At 41.4% G+C, this 19,480-nt stretch overlaps 1 protein-coding gene across 4 annotated transcripts in view; it reads right to left on the reverse strand.

Moving 5' to 3' along the window:
• Nucleotides 1–3,914: 3,914 nt before the first annotated feature.
• Nucleotides 3,915–19,480, reverse strand: part of Kat6b (lysine acetyltransferase 6B) — a 188,088-nt gene continuing 172,522 nt past the window's right edge. For all 4 annotated transcript variants that reach the window (XM_021726706.3, XM_005325885.4, XM_005325886.3 and 1 more), the window contains exons 14-18: nucleotides 14,897–15,128; nucleotides 14,274–14,433; nucleotides 13,329–13,682; nucleotides 10,900–11,191; nucleotides 3,915–7,717 (exon numbers count right to left, since the gene is read on the reverse strand). In XM_021726706.3, the coding sequence (XP_021582381.1) occupies nucleotides 5,157–7,717; nucleotides 10,900–11,191; nucleotides 13,329–13,682; nucleotides 14,274–14,433; nucleotides 14,897–15,128 (3,599 nt within the window). In that variant the 3' untranslated portion in view covers nucleotides 3,915–5,156. The remainder of the gene's footprint in view (nucleotides 7,718–10,899; nucleotides 11,192–13,328; nucleotides 13,683–14,273; nucleotides 14,434–14,896; nucleotides 15,129–19,480) is intronic.

The raw sequence follows: 19,480 nt of genomic DNA on the forward strand, positions 1-19,480 counted from the left end.
GTCACCTTGGCCCAGGAGAAGACTTGGTCCTCTGATGAACATGCACATGGAGGGGATTCATCTGAGAGTCCCCACTCTCTGCCTGTGTTAAAGATATTGGGCTTCTAGTAAATTAAAAACCTGAAACATTGTAAAGGAGTTGCAAAGCAAAAAGGCAAAGTTGAAATGGAAATATGAATGTTTAGTAAATTGGTCTATCTTGGTGATAAGATCAAAAAGGAGAGATGTTCCCTCTGAAATTGTGACAGGTCTGAACTAGAGAGAGGTAGGGCTGGATCAGCCAAAACTCATGTGATTGTGAGAGAGAGAGAACAGAATGGTAGGGGCATAATGACCAAGGGTGATGGAATTGCTTAATGACTCAGATTGGGGTGTAATTGGAGCCATGTATGGGCTCTTGGGAAAGAGATGCAGACCAAAAGGGACTGGGCTCAGAGTGATCTCTACTAGGCTTCCGTAGCATGGCATCCCGATGACTGCCCTCTGAACTGTTTTCTCTTAGGTCTGATATTCTGTGCCCAGACACAAATCAATATTTCTATTTTAATAAACTATTTACATTTAAGTGAATTTACATGTAGGGAGGACGTATTTTCTTGAACACCTACCATCCCCCTATGCCACCATCTCCTTGTGGGGCAGAGCCCTGCTGAGGGCAGAAGCAAGAGAGAACTTAACACTGGAGGGTCTGGACTCTTCTGGTGACTCCTGAGAGCCAGACAGGAGAAAGGAGGAACAGTGTTTCCAATAGTGTTTCACATCTTCACAAGTAAAATATTCAATCAATGAGTATTTGTTGAGAATGTACCACACATGACAACGGTTGCATTATAAGAGGTCAAAATAAAAAGTGTGGGTTGTAATAAAATGCAATGAGGGAAACGGGTGCTTAGGTGGAAAGCAACGGGGAGTGTTGGGGGAGCAACCCACTTTAGAAGTGGGGTGTTGAAGGGCAACCTCTCAGGGAGAGTAAGCTTAGGCTTGACGTTGTACATCTTGCCAAGGAGGAGAGAGCATTCTAGTCTGAGGAACTGCCCGTCAGGTGAGGGAGAGTGCAAGAAAAGGGGTGGAGAGGTTGGATTTTATTCCCAGTGCAAAGAAAAACCCACTCAAGTGTTTTAAGCAGGGAAATGGTGTGAGCTTTTTCAAGATCACTCCAGAAAGAAAAAAATCATTTGGACAAAGTATGGAGAATAGGTTATAGGGAACTGAGAAAGGAGACCAGAAGATCAGTTAGGGGGCTGTTATAAGAGAGGGGAAGATGGCCTGTACAGATAGTGCCAGGGAATTTGCATTCAGGATCATTTTGGAATTATGTGGGAAAAGGAGTGGACTTGCTGAGAGGGGAGAGAAATGAAGGTTAACGAACTGGGTATCACTGCATTATGGCACGTCCAGAAGACACAGAAAAGGTATCCCAAGTAATTTGATCTGCAATCTAGAGCTCAGAGTAAAGTTCACAACTGGAGATACAAATACTGTGAAGAGGTAGAATTTGAAGTCATCATAGGAGATAAGGGGAAAAAAAGAGAGGATGCTCCAGGCCGGAATGTTGCAGAATGTGAACTTGTCCAGCCAGGCCTAGGTGGAGGAGGAATCTGGGAAAGGGAACAAAGAAGGTAGCAGGAGTTAGGGAGGCCTGGGCACAGACTCTGAAGTCACTGCTGGGTAAGCGACAGTCCTTGCACTTTCAGTATCTAAGGCTGGCTGCAGAGCCAGCCTTGCTTGCAACAACAAAGGAACCTATATTTATGGAGCACTTAACAGTTTTTACAGCATCATGTAATCATTAGCTAAGCCTTTAAACCAGAGAGGTGACGAGTTACAGCCTTTTCAGAGTTCAATGTTTTAGGAGCCTTTTCACAGGACACAGTGTTTTAGGAGAAAGAGCTGTGATTTGGGAACACCGGGTTTGTTTCAGCTTACAAATTTTAGCTGGGTGAGTTCAGGCAGTTAGGTTAGCTTCTTTGAGCCTCCATTTCCTGATCTGTAAATGAAAATGACCACCCCATTTCCCACACAAGGTGTGAGTTTGGATCAGGTGGAAGCGCTGTTGGTGAAAGCTCTTTGTGACAGTGTTGTGAGTCGTCATTTCTGAAACAGCACATTGGTGAGGAAGGCCAAAGTCTGAGGCCCGAGTCCAAGAGCTGGCACCATTCGAGCTATGAAAGTAGGTTGGCAACAGACAATCCATGTTAGACTCTTGAAGAAAATGAATAAGAACACATTACTGGTTTTTAAAGGTGTGGCCTAGTCGTGAATGAATCCCAACCTAACAGTAAGTGTATTCAGTCATGATGAATCCAAGTTCCTGTTTTCCAGGACCTGTGGTGTCACATTCAGGTCTGAATTTCCCATTGAGTGGGCAGGTGAGGAGAGCAGGGTGCTCCCTGGCCATCCCAGCTGTGCAATTTCTCTCCTATGCTAAACCTTTCTGATCCCTCAAGGAATGCTGGGACTTGGGGCCCAAAGATAGCTCCCAGTGACTACGCCACAGTCTCTGTGAGACACAAGGTGTCTGGTCTGATTCTGGTGTGGCAGGTCTGGGACAGTGACTGGGATTTGGCCCTGACCTCCCTAGAGGGCTATAGGGCAGGCATGAGTGGGACATTGGAGCCCTAGCATCCCACAAACCCAAAGGTGTGATCAGCAGGCCACTGCCAAAGGGAATGAGGGCGGGGGTCCTCCAGCCTTCCCCAAAACTTAAAGCAGCAGGAAAAAAACTGAACCATGAAAGTTTCAAAGTGGGGCTTGTGGGGAGCTGTGTGTTAGGGACCTTATCCTGCCTCCCATGCTTAGGCAGCCTCTTGCCTGATGCTTGGCCACTTCTGACCTGCTGCAACCATGGATTCACACAAGCCGTGCATTTCCCCGTCAGAAGAATGGGGAGCACAGCAACTCTGTCTCCCTTCGCCATAGCAGCCCTTGGAGCCCTCCGGCTTCACTACTGGTGTTGCCAACTTTGCAAGTGTGGGAGGGAGGGATTTAAGGGTAGAATCTGGATATTAAACCCACTACACATGCAAAAACTGAAAAGAGAATGACACAGGTGAGAACAGAAGGCCAAGCATCCTCCTCCATGTGGGGCCTTTTATCCTGGTGCGAGCTCTATCCTACCTGTTCAGTGTTTTGGGATCGTTTTAAGGTTTGTATCTATCATCTGTGTTAACACCTAACTATTATGTGTTAAAACAATAGTAGTGACTTGCTCTGCAGAGAGCTGAACACCCATTTCTAGACTCATTGCTTGAATAATCAAATGTTTAAACTTTTATGCAAAACGTTTTCTGAATGCCATTAAATAATGTTTGTGAATATTTACTTTTTCCTCTTGGTCTAAACGTTTAGACTAAAGAAAACATACAATCAATCATTCACAACAGAGCAAAACTTTCACACTTAAATAAATTTTCAAACATACTATACCAAACTGGGTGTTTTGGAATTAATCTTTATAAAAATGAAGCTTGCTATCATGGTACTAGGCTCTGAGGGTGTTTATACAGACTGTACAAACTAAGCAACTAGATATTTGGGATATTTGTGCAGGATCTCTTTGCAAATGAAGATCAAAGTCAAAAAGAAAAAAACAAATTCACTTTATTTTAAAGACAATGATTGGCATACAGAAGGTATGCACTAGCATAAAATAAACTTTCATGAAAAGCATTAAAATCCATTATAAATTAATTTATTAAATAGGTATTTGGTATATGTGATGGTTTTATTAGATATTACTTTTATTTATTGCCAACCCCTCCCCCAAAGTCAAAGCAAATCAGAAAAATCTCATAACTCCAATTTACACTAAATAATTTATTTTCCCAAAATGTGTATGTGTTCTGAGATGTGACACATGATACAGTTCAATTGGTCATTCTCTATCAATCATAATATGACAGGACACAAGAGGCTAAAAATGGCTCATCATAATTTATTTTATGTTAAAATGTACAGCTTTTTTTGTTTGTTTTTGTTTTTTGTTTTTTTTGAAGTAACTGACTAAAAAGATAACAGATAAATACAAGAGTGTCGCTGGCTCCTATTTTATACAAGGATTACGCCTCTCCTGCTTGGCCCTTACTGTCACCCTGTACAGGTACAAAGGCTACAAAAAAGGAAGCAATATAAACAGACACAAATAACTTTTTTGCTTTTTTACATGCGATTTGTAAGCTTAGTTTGAGCTATTCACAAGCTACTTCTCTATTTTTCCTTAAAAAATAACTCCAATATTTTATAAAGATAGAAAAATCTACAGATGGAATGAAAATGTAAAGTTAGAGGCATTTCCATAAAATAGCAACTTTACACCAAATTCACTATTTTTTTAAATTCTGCCAAGTATTTGGACATATATGAAATGTTTCAAAACCTGACAGATAAACACTGAGATATGCTTCATTCAATAAACAGAAGTCTGCATTTATAAAACAGAAAGCTGCCTTTTTCCCCAAAGAAATCTGTCACCAAAATGGAAAAGGGTCTCAACTTTACACCAAACATTTAGCAATAAAACCCTTTTGACTAACCAAATGGGAATAGCCTTTATAGCTCTTTACAGTTTTATAATTAACAAAAATATAGTTTTTTTTTAAACCCTCAAATTAGGGCACCCTAATCAAGGCAAAAAACTTAAGAAATGGCTTACTGTTAGCACAACACTTGTACAGTACTACAAAATGCACTGTCACTAACAAAGACATTAGCGGCATGCTGAAGTGTCACCTTAAACAAAATATACAATAACTGAAATGCTAAAGGCATTTACATGGAGTGGACAGGGAAGGAAAAAAAAGCTCTAGGTTCAATATTAAAACAGATAATCTGGGGGCTTGATATCCACATTGTTTAATGGAAGCAGGCACAACCAGTGGCTGCCTCCAAACTGTAGTCCAGAGAGGCCTTCCTTCGCAGAGAATGTCATATAAAAGTAACAGAAACAAAGGTACCAAAAAAGAAAGAGGAAAAAAAGAAAAACAACTTGTATAAGGCTTTCTGCTGCATACAGCTTTTTTTTTTTTTAAATAAATGGTGCCAACAAATGTTTTTGCATTCACACCAATTGCTGGTTTTGAAATCGTACTCTTCAAAGGTATTTGTGCAGATCAATCCAATAGTGACGCCCAGTGGGTCTCGTGGACTGCCCAAGGTGTCTACCTTCTCATGTAGGACCCATTGAGAGATTGTTTGGACATGCCTGTGTTCATGTAGCCGTGGTGTCCAGGGGCTGTGTACATCATATTACTGTGAGGCGGGGTCTGCATTGGTTGCTGGGCATATGGCTGGGTTCCCATCATGCCCATCTGCATCTGCATAGGGTACTGGGGAGTTTGATTCATATAGCCATGATTGCTGTGATAGCCACTGTTCATCATTGGCTGGGACATGCTGTACCCATTCATGGCATTGAGAGTGTTCATGTTCATATTCACAGAATTGACATTGTAGGCTGGGGCTGGCATCAGGTTCACACTCATGTTCATGCCTCTTTGCATTGTTAAAGTCCGTGCAGGACCCTGCATGGCTACAGTCTGGGAGCGCCCATAGATTTGTGACTGATGGGTGGCAGCGGCTGGTGACAGAGATGCCGACTTGGTTCTCATGGAGACATGGCCCTTGCTGGCAATCTGAGTTTGCAGTCTTTGGCTGTGGGAGATGCCAATATTTGATGCAGCCATGTTCCGCTGCAAAAGAGGCGGCGGCAGATTCATTGGAGGAGGAGTCAGGTTGGGGGGTGGGGTCATGGTAGCTTGTGCTTGGGGTCCCCCAGGGACGGAGTGTGGAGACTGAGAAAGCTGAACAAGCCCTGTGTTACTTAATGGTGTGGACAAAGAGGCACTGTTTGCATAGGAAGTCACAGCAGCGGAATGGCTGTAAGGCAATGAATGATCAATAAGTGTATTAGTTAACTGCTGCAGTTTGGCAAGGCTGAAGGTGGCAGATGGCTGTGGGTAGTGTCCAGCCCCAAAATCACTTTGACCCATTCGCTCATATAAGCCAATGTTGGCGTTGCCTGTCTCGGGGATGTCAGCCAGCTGCATCGGTGGGGTGAAGTTAGCAGCCATGCTACACTGAGCCAGCTGCTGGCTGCTGCTCGGAGGCCTCTCCACCACACAGCCTTGGGGAGACTTGACGCTGCAGGTTGGGGGAGAGCTGATGCTGGTTTGCTGCAGCATGCTGCAGCTCCCGCTGATGTTGGACATCTGCTGGGTGACGGCACAGCTGCTCTGTGTCAGATTGCTAGAGGTGAGGTTGCTATAGGAGCAGCTGTTCTGTGAAGAGCCATTTCCACAAATGCTGCCACCCATGGTAGAATCATAGCTGCTTGGATTTTCGTAGTTCTCCGTTGTGCTCTCAATACTGCCCAGGTCGCTAAATCCACTATCTACAACTTGCTGTGAGTGATCTGAAACTGATGGGACATCCATCATTGGACTGGTTTCCATGTTCTGCAGAGATGGCACTGAGATGGCGCTCTGATCTGGGCTGATTTGGGCATAGCTGCTCTCTAGGGCAGGAACACTGGGACTATTGACAGAACGAACTGACTGGCCAGGATGGGAATGAACGGATGAAACTGGGCTACTGTGATCTGACTGTTGGCAATCGTCCAGTGTGGCAGCGATTTGTGGACTTTGGTCTGCGTGAGTGTAGTTTTGTAGGCTTCTACAGGCCTCTTGAGTCTCAGCACAATCCTGAAAGGTGTCATCCTGTTCCCTGTTCTCCTGGGTCAAGGACTGAACTGCCTGAACAGTCTCTGAGTCGATTTCCATGGTGGCTGTGTTTCCCTCTTTGAACTCAGAATCCACTTCGCTGTTCTTTTGGTCCTGCTTCTGTGTCTGTTCTTCTGGGGGCTCCTCATCAGATTCAGGTGCATTTTCAGTATCCCCAGCAAGCTCCTTAGGCTCACTGTTACATGAAGCTGCAAGGTCAACCCCACAGTCCATCAGGACCTCTGGATTCGAATGACTAGGCTGGACACTAAGGTCTAAAAAAGCCTCCTGGTTTTCTAGAACTTCTTTGAAGGTTTCCCTTGGGAGTTCTTCCTTCTCCACTTCAGCAGACTCCATGTGACTGTCATCTTCATCATCCGCATCATGATCCTCATTGTGAGATGGCTCTTCATCCTCCTCCTCTTCCTCTTCATGATCATCCAAATGCACGGTGTCTTCTTTATCCATGGCGATTCCTGGTTCCTCTTTTTCCTGACTTTTAGCACTATCCTGGTTTTTTTCTATAGTTTCTTCTTCTTCTTCTTCCTCCTCTTCTTCCTCTTCCTCTTCCTCCTCCTCCTCTTCCTCCTCCTCCTCCTCTTCTTCTTCTTCCTCAGGTTTGGTGAGATCCTCGTCTGGTTTTTCGCCTGGTGATTTATTTGGACTTACAGGTGCACACACTTCTTCCTTTCTGTTTCCATCCCGAGGCAGCAGGGCTTCCACAGTCTCCCTCACCTCCTCCCCAATCCTGATGGGTGTGGGACTAGTTTTGTCTTCTGAAATCTCCTTCTGCTCTTCCACTGTGACCTGGTCATCAGGTTCCATGGGCGTTTCTGGTGGAGTATACAGATTCAGTTTAAATCCAGTCTTCCTCTCTTTGTTTTGCCTCCACTTAGAAAGACCACGCTTTGTTCCTTTTGGCCATACTTGTTTGCACTTTAGAGGTTCAGGATTGTCTTTGCTCCCTTCTTTCAAGTTACTTGCATCATCATCTATTTTGTCTTAATGGAGAGACAGAAAGGGGAAGGAAGACAAGCAAAGTTTTAGAAAGCATAGCCATGGACAACTTGAATTCCTTCCTCTAACTTAATTAGCCAGCACTGCTTTCAATTTAGCATTTTAAAAGCTGATGGTCAAGATAATCAAGACTAATGTAGAATAATATTGCTGCATAAATCAAATAAATAACTTAGGCCTGGGAAAACATCCGAGTTTAACAAACAAGACATTCTATGATGTGAAAGCCCTGAGTTCTACAACATTAAAAAAAAAAGAAAATGAAATGAACTTGAACATTTAGAAAGTAAGAAATACAGGGGAATGGAATTAATGCTAGCTTATATGCAAATCATCACTGCACTAGAAAAATAACTAGAAGAATAATTCCTATATCTATCCTGAGGAAATCAACTTTTGTGGATATTTACTCGATTTAAATGATCTCAAGATGACATTATTTAATTTTCTTTGAATGTTTTCTCTGGCATAAAAATAAACTGTGTACCTCTGAAACAAATGAATAAATAACTAGATACACAAAACACAAATGTATCTGTGAATCATCATTTTTAGGATTATCTTTTTTTCTTTTTCCCTTTGGCAGTACAAGGGATTGAACCCAGAGGCTTTTTACACATGCTTTGAGCTAAATCCATGGCCTTTTTAAAGTTGTATTTTGAGACAAGATCTCATTAAGTTGTCCAGGCTGCCCTGGAACTTGTGATCCTCTGGCCTCTGCTTCCCAAGTAGCTGGGATTACAGACATGTGTCACCATGTGTGGCTTAGGATCATCATTTTTGCATGATATAACAACCTACAATACAATTACCATGCAATTACTGAATACTGAAAATACAGGTATTCTTTTCATCTCTCTGTCCACATTATATTTGGGATCAGTTTATGTCTCAACTGGAAAATTTGAAATACAAAAACAATTAGAAACACACTGTGATTGCAAAGTTCATTTTAGTTCAGGTAATCTTATTTTTCTGTGACCATAAGCACATGTGATTATAAATAAATATGTTTATATAAATATGCGCAAACAAATAAATACATGAAAATATATTTACACACACAGAAAATAATAAATAAACATATAAAATACCCATGTCTTAACTTCTTTAGAAGATTGAAGACCACACTAATCCCCTAAAGTAAATGGCCAATTTAAAGGGAAAGCTCTGTAAAGAGCAATAGTCTTACTAGAAATTCTCTTTTTGGCTAGATACAGTGGCACACTCTCCAGCCATTTAGGAGGCTGAGGCAGGAGGATAAAAAGTTTGAGGACAGCATTGGCAACACAGCAAGACCTTGTCTCAAAAAATAAATAAAGGAAGAGCTGGGAAGGTAGCTCAGTGACAGAGCATCCCTGAGTTCAATCCTCAGTACTCCTCTGCTCCCAACCCCTGGCAAAAACAAAACAAAACAAAAAAATTAACAATAACGATAACAAAAAACAAAAGCATCAAACACTATTTTGGAGAACAAAAATAAGATCTACCAACTGAGGAAGAGAGATCCTTCATGCTAGAATGGAGTTATTTCTAATCCAGTCAGTGCCGGGCAGGGTCAGCTTTACCTCGTTTACATAATAAAAGGACTACATATAAACTTACCTGCCAGCATGTTATGTTGAAATTAACTAATTGAAAAAAACATATTAGATGTAGAATGATCTTGGCTGGAAGTGCCAAGTACTGGGCCTGAGTTGTCAAGTTGAGATGTTCAGATTATTTTTATATTCATAATGGCAATATGGCCATACCAATGAGCACAGAATCCACATTCTTACTCTACATGCTACTGATCCTACCAATATACATATTTTTTTTGGTGGGGGGCAGGGGGGGAGTTACTGGGGATTTAACCCAGGAGAGCTTTATCACTGAGCTACATCCCCAGTCCTTTTTATTTTCCATTTTGCAACAGGGTTTCCCTAAGTTGCTGAGAGCCTTGTTAAATTGCTAAGATTGGCCTCAACCTGCTATCCTCCTGCTTTAGTCTTGAGTTGCTGAGATTATAGGTATGTGCCACACCTGGCAGTCCTACTAGCTTTTGTAGGAATACCTCCCTAAATCAGAAGATGAATTTTCAGAGGGAACAAGATCCAGAAAGGTATAATATAGCCACAAAGGATTCCTAAAAGTCAGTAGCACAAAGTGGAGAAGAAAGGCAATGATAATTCACCTAGTGACTCCTGAGAAGATAGCCAGGAAGTGGAAGTAAATCTCAATCTCCACACACACAAAGGAGCTCTCAGTCTGCAGTCTGATGCTGTTTATGTGTTCATTTGTTTAAAGAAACAAAAGAAAAGGGGTTGGTCTCTCTATACCCAGGGTTAAGATGTCTTTCTCTCAGCAAATATTGTATGCCAATTATAGTGTTCCTGTTGAAGTAAGGAAGTCAAGAAGGTGCTAACTTGGGTTCTTAAAACTAACTTTTCAAATGCTAGAGTGCAACCTGTGGTTCCCAGGCAAATGAGATGGTTTGTTCCCAGACTGGAACAAATTTTAGATGGAGTCATTTCAGCTGAAGAGAAATGATCCTTATAAAGCCTTATGATTCAGCCGGGAGTACAAGTCCCCAAACTGAGTGCTTTTAAACAGCACAAAGACAATTCAATGGTAGTTTGGTAAGTTTTTTAGAGGATGAGGAAAGGATATCCATGTCAACTTCAGAGGAAAAACTATTTCCTGATTTCTATATTATCCAATATTATCAAAGCTAATATTGATGGTGTGGATAAGTTCATATGATTCTTGATCATAATATCCTCAGATACTACTGATGAGTAAGATGTACCTCTAGTTTACTAATAACTGTTTTCTAGGAAAGGAACTATCCTCATTCAATTCCCACACTGATGATAATATATACCCTGATTTCTACAACATTAAATGAAGAAAAGTACCTGTTAGAATCAAGGAAATGCAGTGTATTTCTAATTGATAGACTTCAAATTTTTTGAAGCTAAGCCAGTTTCTGGAAAGACAAACCCACCCACAGGAACATTCTGGTCTTAGTAGTTGTTAACATAAAATCCCACTGCAGGGAGAAAGGACAGATGAGCACTTATTTCAGGTGTGATGATATGACCTCCCAGATGCCTTTAGTATTACTCCAGGAGCAAGTCAGACTAACAGTCGTAGGGTAAGGTTTTTATAACCCGCTACTTACTTCTACATGGGTCAGCATTCTTAAAGCAATGATTGTCTTTTCCTTCCTCTTCCTCTGTTTGTCTTTTCTTCCCAGGCTGATGTTGGAATGCTTTTCTCAGAACTGGCTTCCTGCCATCTTCCTCCACTTCGATCTCACAGGTAGGCTCCAGCTGCGGCATTGGCCTCTCTTCATCTGAGTTGTCAAAGGGCTCATTCAGTACTTCTGTAGTCTCAGAAATGGTCTCGGTTGTTACACTGCTGTTGATCCTCCTGCGTTTACGACCCCTTTTCTTCTTTAGTACAAAAGGCCTCTGAAATTAATTCCAAACATAATACATAAGAGCTCATGAGAAATTAAATGGTTGTGTCGATATGCAGCAAACATGTATTGAAAATGCGCCTGAGAATCTTGCACGTAAAGACTTCTGTAAATGCCTTTGTACTTAACCTTCCATTTGATGTTTAACATCCCTCTCGGGCTACAACTACAGAGGCAAGTGTTTTCCAAATAAAACAGTTGTTTACTCAAGCAGATGCTTCAAGAGGGCACATCCTAGCAGCTTGACTGTATATTTTAAAAGCTAAGCTTTGTTATTCTAGCATGTATTTTCCAAGTGGTACTTGTTGGCTTCAATATCCTAAACATCATTGATCTTTTTTAGGGCACCATGAACCCCAATGTTTCTTTAATGTTGCAATAATTAACTAGCCACTGAGTTACTCATTTAATACTTGGTAAATGTTCAAGGGACAACTACTACATGCAAAATACTAGGGAAAACATGATGGTGTACAACACTGGCTTACTTGTCCCATTTCATAGGACTTCAAGAACTATAAAAGGGGAGGAAGAAAAGGGTACTCCAAGAAAGTATTATTCTCCTGCTTAAAAAGCCCACAAGGTTGTGTACTGGTAGCTGCTAAACAATTGATAATTCTGCTAAATATTTTAATATGAAAGGCAGCTAAAAAAGACAGATTTCTATTCTCCATGTAAGATATAAAAAATATTTCTTCTATTTGTACTATAGTTTGGCACAAATGACTCCAAAATCGTAATAAAAATGTTTTCCAAAGTGACAAAGTATTTAATAATACGAAATTTAAATAAAGGAATAACAGGTAGATTTGCTGTTAAAATGTAATCTGTCAATAATGAGTCCCCAAATTGTTGGAAATAAACTGCAAAGAAAGGTTCAACAAATCCGGTTAAAAGCCAACCTCTAGATCTGGGAGTGTAGCTCAATGGTAGAGCTCTTGCCTATCATGCGAAAGGACCTGGGTTAAGTCCCCAGTTTAAAAAAAAAAAAAAAAATGAAAAAGCCAACCTTCAGGTAAATTGTATCCAAAAATTATTGTCTTACATTTTTAATGCTTTGAATGTTCTTGACAAACACCCATAGGCCTGTTAATCATATTCTGTAATTTAACATTTGTGGTTATTAATCACCCACCCGTCTGCCTGCCCTCCCAAACCACTTGAATTTTCCCAAACAGAAGTGTAGAAAATATAAAATAACTGATTTCCTTAAGGTTGAGTCCATTTATATGGTAGTCCACGTCATGCCTTGGATGATTCTGGGTTGTGATATTTTTAGGACAAGTTTCTCTTGTTATATACATAATGAGAATGAATGCATTCTCCTTGTAAGAAATTAAAACATTATTCAGAAGCCTGAAGTCTACTTCATGGATGTTCCTTATTACCACCTCTCCACAGCTACCCTCCCACTAGTTGCCAGGGTTAGAAGAAAGCACTGATCTGGAAGTTAGAGTGGCAAGCTGCCTGACAGACACTACATAGCAGTGGCCTTGGAGCAGAGACTTACCTTGTATCTTTTGTTATCTCTATTTGTTTTGGCTTTACTAACAAAACCAGACAGATACTGCTTACAAAGATATCAGATCTGGGAAAGCAATTACCTAAAAAATCAATTGTTTACTTTCTATACTACTGGAGATGAGATGGTATAATTTAGGAAAAACCACCAGGCTACTAAGATATGAGGAATTTCATTAATGTGCCATAGACCACAGATGCAAAACATCAGCCCAAAGGGCCCCAAATACCTTCTAACAATTCTATGCTGACAACAAGAGAGAAGCAGCAGCAAGAGCACTGGGCTTTGAATGAGCTCTTGGACTCCTTAGGCTTTGAAAGGTGGTTGAAGTGCTCTCTGGGGCCCCTTTTCTTTCTCATAATTGGATTCTACTCTTGTAGACCAGCAGGTGGCAGTGACTACTAGACTAGGAAGCTGGCCTGTCCCTGGCCTTAGCACCAGTAGACACAATCATGACTGTAAGATAATTGATTATGATATCCAATCAGTGAGACTGGTACACTGAAACTACATCTAAAGTAGAGAGTGAAACAAATAGCATATTGTTGGCAATGACAAAGAAGATTTGACTGAAAGCTGCTCAGACTGAAATCTAAATAGCACATACCTTTCTCTTTATGGCAACTGACTGTGGTTTAGTCAATCGTGGGGGAGAGCTTTGAATATTTTCTTCTTCCTCTTCCTCATCTTCCTCCTCTTCCTCTTCATCTTCTTCCTCTTCTTCCTCTTCCTCCTCCTCTTCCTCCTCCTCCTCTTCTTCCTCCTCCTCCTCCTCACTGCTCTCTTTAGATAGCTCCATCAATTGCCCTCGTTCGCCTGCCACTGGCCGGCTCTCCGGGGAATGCAAATATTTATTTTTTGATTGTACTTTTGCAGGTGATTGCCTACTGTTAGCTCTAGATGACAGGATTTCTTGTTCCTCCTTTTCCCAGCAGCTAGCTTGTTCCATTAGCCGCTCAGCCTAAAGGGAAGGGTAAAAATGGCGGCTGGTGAGAGGGAAGTTATGTAGCCAGAGCCTCTAAGGATCAATGGCAAAGGGTCTCTAAGTGGGTTCTGATCAGGACAGTCAGCCAGCCAAGCAAATTCTAGCTGCATCATCTCAGGACCCTTAGCATCAGTTAGGATAACAAATCAAAGAAGATTGGGTTTCATGGGATATTTAGCAGTATTAATGATGCAGCGAATTGATTTGAGTCCTTTATCACTACATTACATGCTCACTGGCATGGAGCACTTTAAGCAAGTTCATAAACACAAAGAATCGATTGACATTGCAGCCTTGGAGCTCAGCACCAAATCTGATCTGATTACATGCTGTCAGTAGTGAAAAATGCTGCTTTGTGATCAATGATAAATGTTTCATTTTTCATACTCAATTCAATAAAATTATCATGTTTTACCATGCAACTTCAGTTAGGATAAATTAGTGCCATATCATTTCACAAGCTCTCTATATTTCCAAGCCTTTGACAATAATGTTAATAATTTTCTTGGTTTAAGAGAGCTCTAAGATTGAAGTTACACAACTTAGGATGATGAAGTCAATCATTACCTCTTTTTCGGCTTCTCGCTCTTCTTCCGAAACTGCAGCATTAGAAATTAAAATTGGGGTCCACCTCAGACTCTCTGGATCAAGTTCATTGGTTCGGGAACAGGTTTTCAGCTTTTCCATGTGGCCCAATATCAACTTTTCCCTTCTAATGATGACAAATCTATAATGTGATAAGGCAGAACAAATCACAATCAAAAACTAAAATTTCACTTCATCTTCACACACTGATATACTAATGCTAACACTGTGTGGGTTAGGGGAAAAAATCAGAAAACACATCAATGAAAGGGTAGAATAAATTGAAATACAATCAGCAAAAAGATCATTTCATGATTTCTTTATGAAAAAACTTCTGATAATATCACCAAGGAACCACTGATTTTTTTTTTTTTTTACATTTTTTAGTTGGACACACGATATCTTTGTTTTATTTATTTATTTATTTTTTATGTGGTGCTGAGAATCGAACCCAGTGCCTCCTGCGAGTGAGGCAAGTGCTCAACCACTGAGCTACAACTCTAGCCCCAGAACCTCTGATTTTTAACTGGAATACATGTGCTAGGGAACCTCTCCAGTATGAGGTGTTTGAGAGATAGTGTAATGTCCAGGGCCTGGGGACTGACCTGCCATCTCTCTTGTCAATCATGTGGAGGTGCTGCAGAGTGGTGGCGATGTCATGTGGGCACATGCCCGTGGCTCTGCTAATCGCCTTGATGCTGATGTGCCTCTCATGGTGGTGGTAGAGGTATTCTAAGATGACGCTCTTCCAATAGGCCAGGTAGGAGAGTCGGCCCAGATCAGAGAGTGGTTTTTCAGGAGACCCTGCTTGGCCTTCTCTTCTAGAAAGCAAATAGCCTAGGGCAAAAAAAGCAAAGGGCCACTCACTGTGGTGTTTCCAGAGCTAGGAACAGGAGCCACCAGAAATAATACAAGTAGCAACAAGGTAAAAACATCACATCAGTGAAATTCATCTTTTTATATGTGTAGCCTCTTCCCAGTTACAGTGATCTGATCCCTAGGAAGTTTATGCTTCTGAATCTTATGTAGTGGCACCATAAGTCAATTCATGCAGCCAGCAGTAGCATTCCAAACACATCGTGACATATTTAACAAAGACTGAAAGTTAGGACTGAAGACATTACTTCTGGTAAGTTTCAACTTCTAAGTCTCCTGCAACCTTTAAATTCCTTCAAAACTCAATGTCAGGCGCTTACTCAGAAATCCTGTTGAGGGACCACCCCAAACATTAATGGGCAAGTTGTTTTCCACAGGAAGGACCTAATGACCCTTTGACAGCTGGGTCTTAATAAACAAGAAGGGCCTCCGTTGACTTAGAGTCTATATTGCCTGTTACGTTTAACTAGCGTTTAACTAGCCGGTTGATCTGAAGCTCTGTTTTAGGACTAATAAAAGAACGCCTTTCAAGTCAACCCTGCAACTGACACTGGCTCCCCTAGCTCTATTTTCACCTCTTTCATGGAAATTAATTTGTAATCCAAACTCAGAATGTTGTCCTAACAAATTAAAAAAACACACACAAACACACACACACACACACACACACACACAAAGAAAAACAAACAAAAATAACTCCTTGAACTATTTCACGCATACTCTGAAAATCCCTGAGCCTGTTAAGCTTTTGAAGGCATTCTACAGCTTTACTGTGAAGGTTCCTTGGCAAAGCAACTTTGAAATGAGAAAAACTTTAAATCCACTTGAAGGTAATGAATGAAAGCTGGCGGCTGTCGTGGTAATTAAGAGCCACTTACGGAATGGAGAAGAAATGCGGTAAACTAATGATGTCTACCTTGCTCTAATTATCTATTTCAACAGCCTCACCTTCATGAACTTCCTAAATTTAAACAAACATCAACCACATACAGTAGGTGGCAGCAATTACAAAATCATGCTGCTCTGTAAACCACCCAAATCTTCAGCATTTTTTCTTTATCTACATTTTCAAAATGGCTGCATTCTCAAGAATTTTCTCAATTTTAGTTTTTTGTTACAAGGAGAAATCAATGGCTCTGATGCATATTGCTGCCTCTTAAAAGTCACTGTAAATAATGCAGAAATATAGAACAAGAAATTCAACCTGGACCTCATAGGGGTATAATCACAGCATTTTGCATCTTGATAGCTTTAATCTGAATGCCATTAAAAAGAACAGTCATAAATTCAACATTAGGTTTTTCTGAAGTCTTTTGACTTATTTGTCTCTTTAATTCATGTTTAAGAGTAAAGTATTTTATTGAATGCAAACAAGCACCACAACATTTCACAGTCAAACCACTGTCGACGTCACCCGGCTCCAGACTGAGGCTTTCAACAGCAGTGTCAGGAATGCTAACATCAATGGCTGCTGTGCCGAAGCCAGCCCATATCATGCCCTATCAACACAGGAAAGAGCACTTTCTCTGTGGTCAGAGTACTAAGGGAGCCCAAATCTCAGAACACAGATAATTGGCACATCCGTCACCTGCCTCCTAAGTGCCTGGCCCATGCTGAGAAATGTACTCAGTCAGCTGGAAGTCCCAGCTCTCTACTCCTGGTGGTGGTGGGGGGGAACCATAGAACCATGGATAAGGAACTGCTTGCTGTCCGTCCATGAGACCCCACAATTAAAAGTCCCCTGCAGTGGCTATGGAAGTCCTTAGGCCCCCATGGGTTCTTATCTGAACTCCACAGAAAGCCTCCCTTTAAGCTCGGCAGAAGGATATCTGTACAACCAAGAGATTCAGAAGGTGGTCCTGAGCCTTCCCTATCTTACACTCCCCGTTACAAAGGGCTACCTTACCCAGAAAGCCTGTGTTCTTTGTTTTGTCTACCCTTCCCACCGTCCTTACTCTAAGCCCCCGCCCCCCCATTTTACCTAGACATTCCTGTTTTTCACCTGTAGGTTGATCAGACATACCTTATCAGGGCCTGGGCTAAATGGGTGAGACCACTGAAGCTGACAGGCAAATGGGGTCTTAGGGAACATTTAGGTACAAACCTTTCAGCACCTGCTGCTTCTAGCACATTAAATGGCTGTCTCCTGAGACATTCTTTAGACAACAACTGTAGCCTGTGGCTGACAATGCCACGGGAGTCCAGGTGACCAGCACACTGAGTCCATTGGTATTTCCCTCCTAGTTTGCAAGCAAGGATAGGGATGAAGTGGGGAAACTACCAACACATGCCAAAGGGACACTTTCCTAGGTGCTGGAGAAAAACAACTGGAAACCCAAACTCCAAAAATCAGAACACATCAGGCGGGTTTTCAGGAATGATGTGCACCAACACTGTAGACTACACAAGGACTGTCTGAAGGCTCCTCTTGGATTCGAGAGACCATCAAGGAATTAAAAACTGGTGGGAAGAAAGGACACTTCTGAAAAGAGTCATCTTGAAGTCAAAGTCTCCTCTTGAAGGAAGAAGCTTTGGGTTTAAATAAATTCCACCAGAACAATCAAAATGACCACAGATATATTCCTTATTCTTTACTAGTTAAGGGAAATCACTTGTAATTTGTTAATCTACATAGTATAGAAGAAAAGGGTGTTGGATCTACTCTGTTGTGCACTAGATTGATGGAAGTGAGAATCCAAATGTTACCTGCAGCAGGCACCTGCCTTCACAGAGGCTGCAGCTGCTGGCACTTCACTACTGACATTCATAACATGGGATTTTAAATAATTTTGTTTCTTCCTACTTTTTCTAGGCTCTTCAAAGAAAAATTATGATATAGCCTATTGACAGAATAATTTTTGGTAAGAACATTTTACTTATTGAGTAATTGTAGAGTTGTGGTGGTTTAAGTTACAGCTCTTAAATTTAACTTACCAAAAAGATTCCAAATAATTGATCTAAGATGCAGGGAAATAAAAAGCACTTATCTTGGAAGCCGGTGTATTATCCTGAAGCATCTGAAACAAGTACAATACACCTCTGGTGAATAGATTCCCATGGTGCGCTAACACCTCTCCTTAACTCAGGATACTTTCAATCAGAAAGCCTCAGCTACTCCTGGGGAAACCTAGCTAATTCAGATGGAAAACAAAGTGATATGTAGAGGACAAATCCCAGTAGCTGCAGTATAATTAATCGCTGGTGAAATTATTCCCTTGAACTTGCCTGTGAGCCAGGGGTGCTGGAGAACAGCACTTACTCGTGAGTAGGAGCTTGTAATTGAAAACCGAGTGGCCCATAAACCCCTCACCCACATCAACTATTTTGAAGCTGGCTTCCTTATTTGCTTCACAGGAACTACTTAACCAGGGGAAAGTGAGGTCTGAGTGTTGGTTTCAGAACCACACACTTAATTGAAAAAAAAAAATTATCAAGGTGTCTGTTCGAAGAGACAGAAGAACAATGTGATCTCTACAAGGAGGAAGCATTTTAAGCTGTACTGCATGGGACCCAGGTGTACCTCACTTCTGTTGAGGCTGACCCACTTGCCAATTCTCATGTTACCAGCCCTGATCCCCTGGGATTGAAATGGTTAACTTCCTCCCAGGGGGGGGGGGGGGGGAGAGAGAGAGAGAGAGAGAGAGAGGGGGGGGGGGGATTTTTTTTTTTTTAAGTGGCAGAGAGTTGCTTTCATGTAGCCAGATAGATTATGATAAGAAAGAAACAATACAGCCAAGGTCAAGATTTGTTTTTGAAGGCTCAAATCCTCAAATTAACTTAACTCCCAGCATAATAACTGAAAAGTTAATCCTCATCTATATGAAAATTCCTTGCTTTTAAAAGAATGATAGTCAAGATTGTAGAGTTGACCAAGAATAGAACACTGTTCTTACACAAGACTGTGGATATGGAGAAGGGTACACCTTACAATGGTAGCCACCCTTCATCCTTGCATGCCTCCATCTTCTACTACCTGAAACCAAGCCATATGAACTTCCTTAAACCCCAAAGTGTAAACTTTGGCAAGTTACTCACTCCCAACTCCCATCTGTCTGGATTATGTGAGTTCAGGGTCGCCAGCTGCTTTTAGGAGAAGATAATCTTTGAGGATTACACACCTTTCATCAGACACCTGTTTAGCTCAGCAAACCCTGGTGAAAGGCCCCATCAGTAGACAGCACTGGGTTTGCAAGCCTGGGAACCGACACCAAGGATTTATGGCAACTCTTGAGCAGAGGAAATCTGACGCCTCTAACCATGTAGTTTACGCTTGGAGAGATGGCGATTCGCTGGTCTATGCTCATCTGTTACTG

The sequence above is a fragment of the Ictidomys tridecemlineatus genome, chromosome 1 (genome assembly GCF_052094955.1).
Source record: "Ictidomys tridecemlineatus isolate mIctTri1 chromosome 1, mIctTri1.hap1, whole genome shotgun sequence".
Taxonomy (NCBI): domain Eukaryota; kingdom Metazoa; phylum Chordata; class Mammalia; order Rodentia; family Sciuridae; genus Ictidomys; species Ictidomys tridecemlineatus.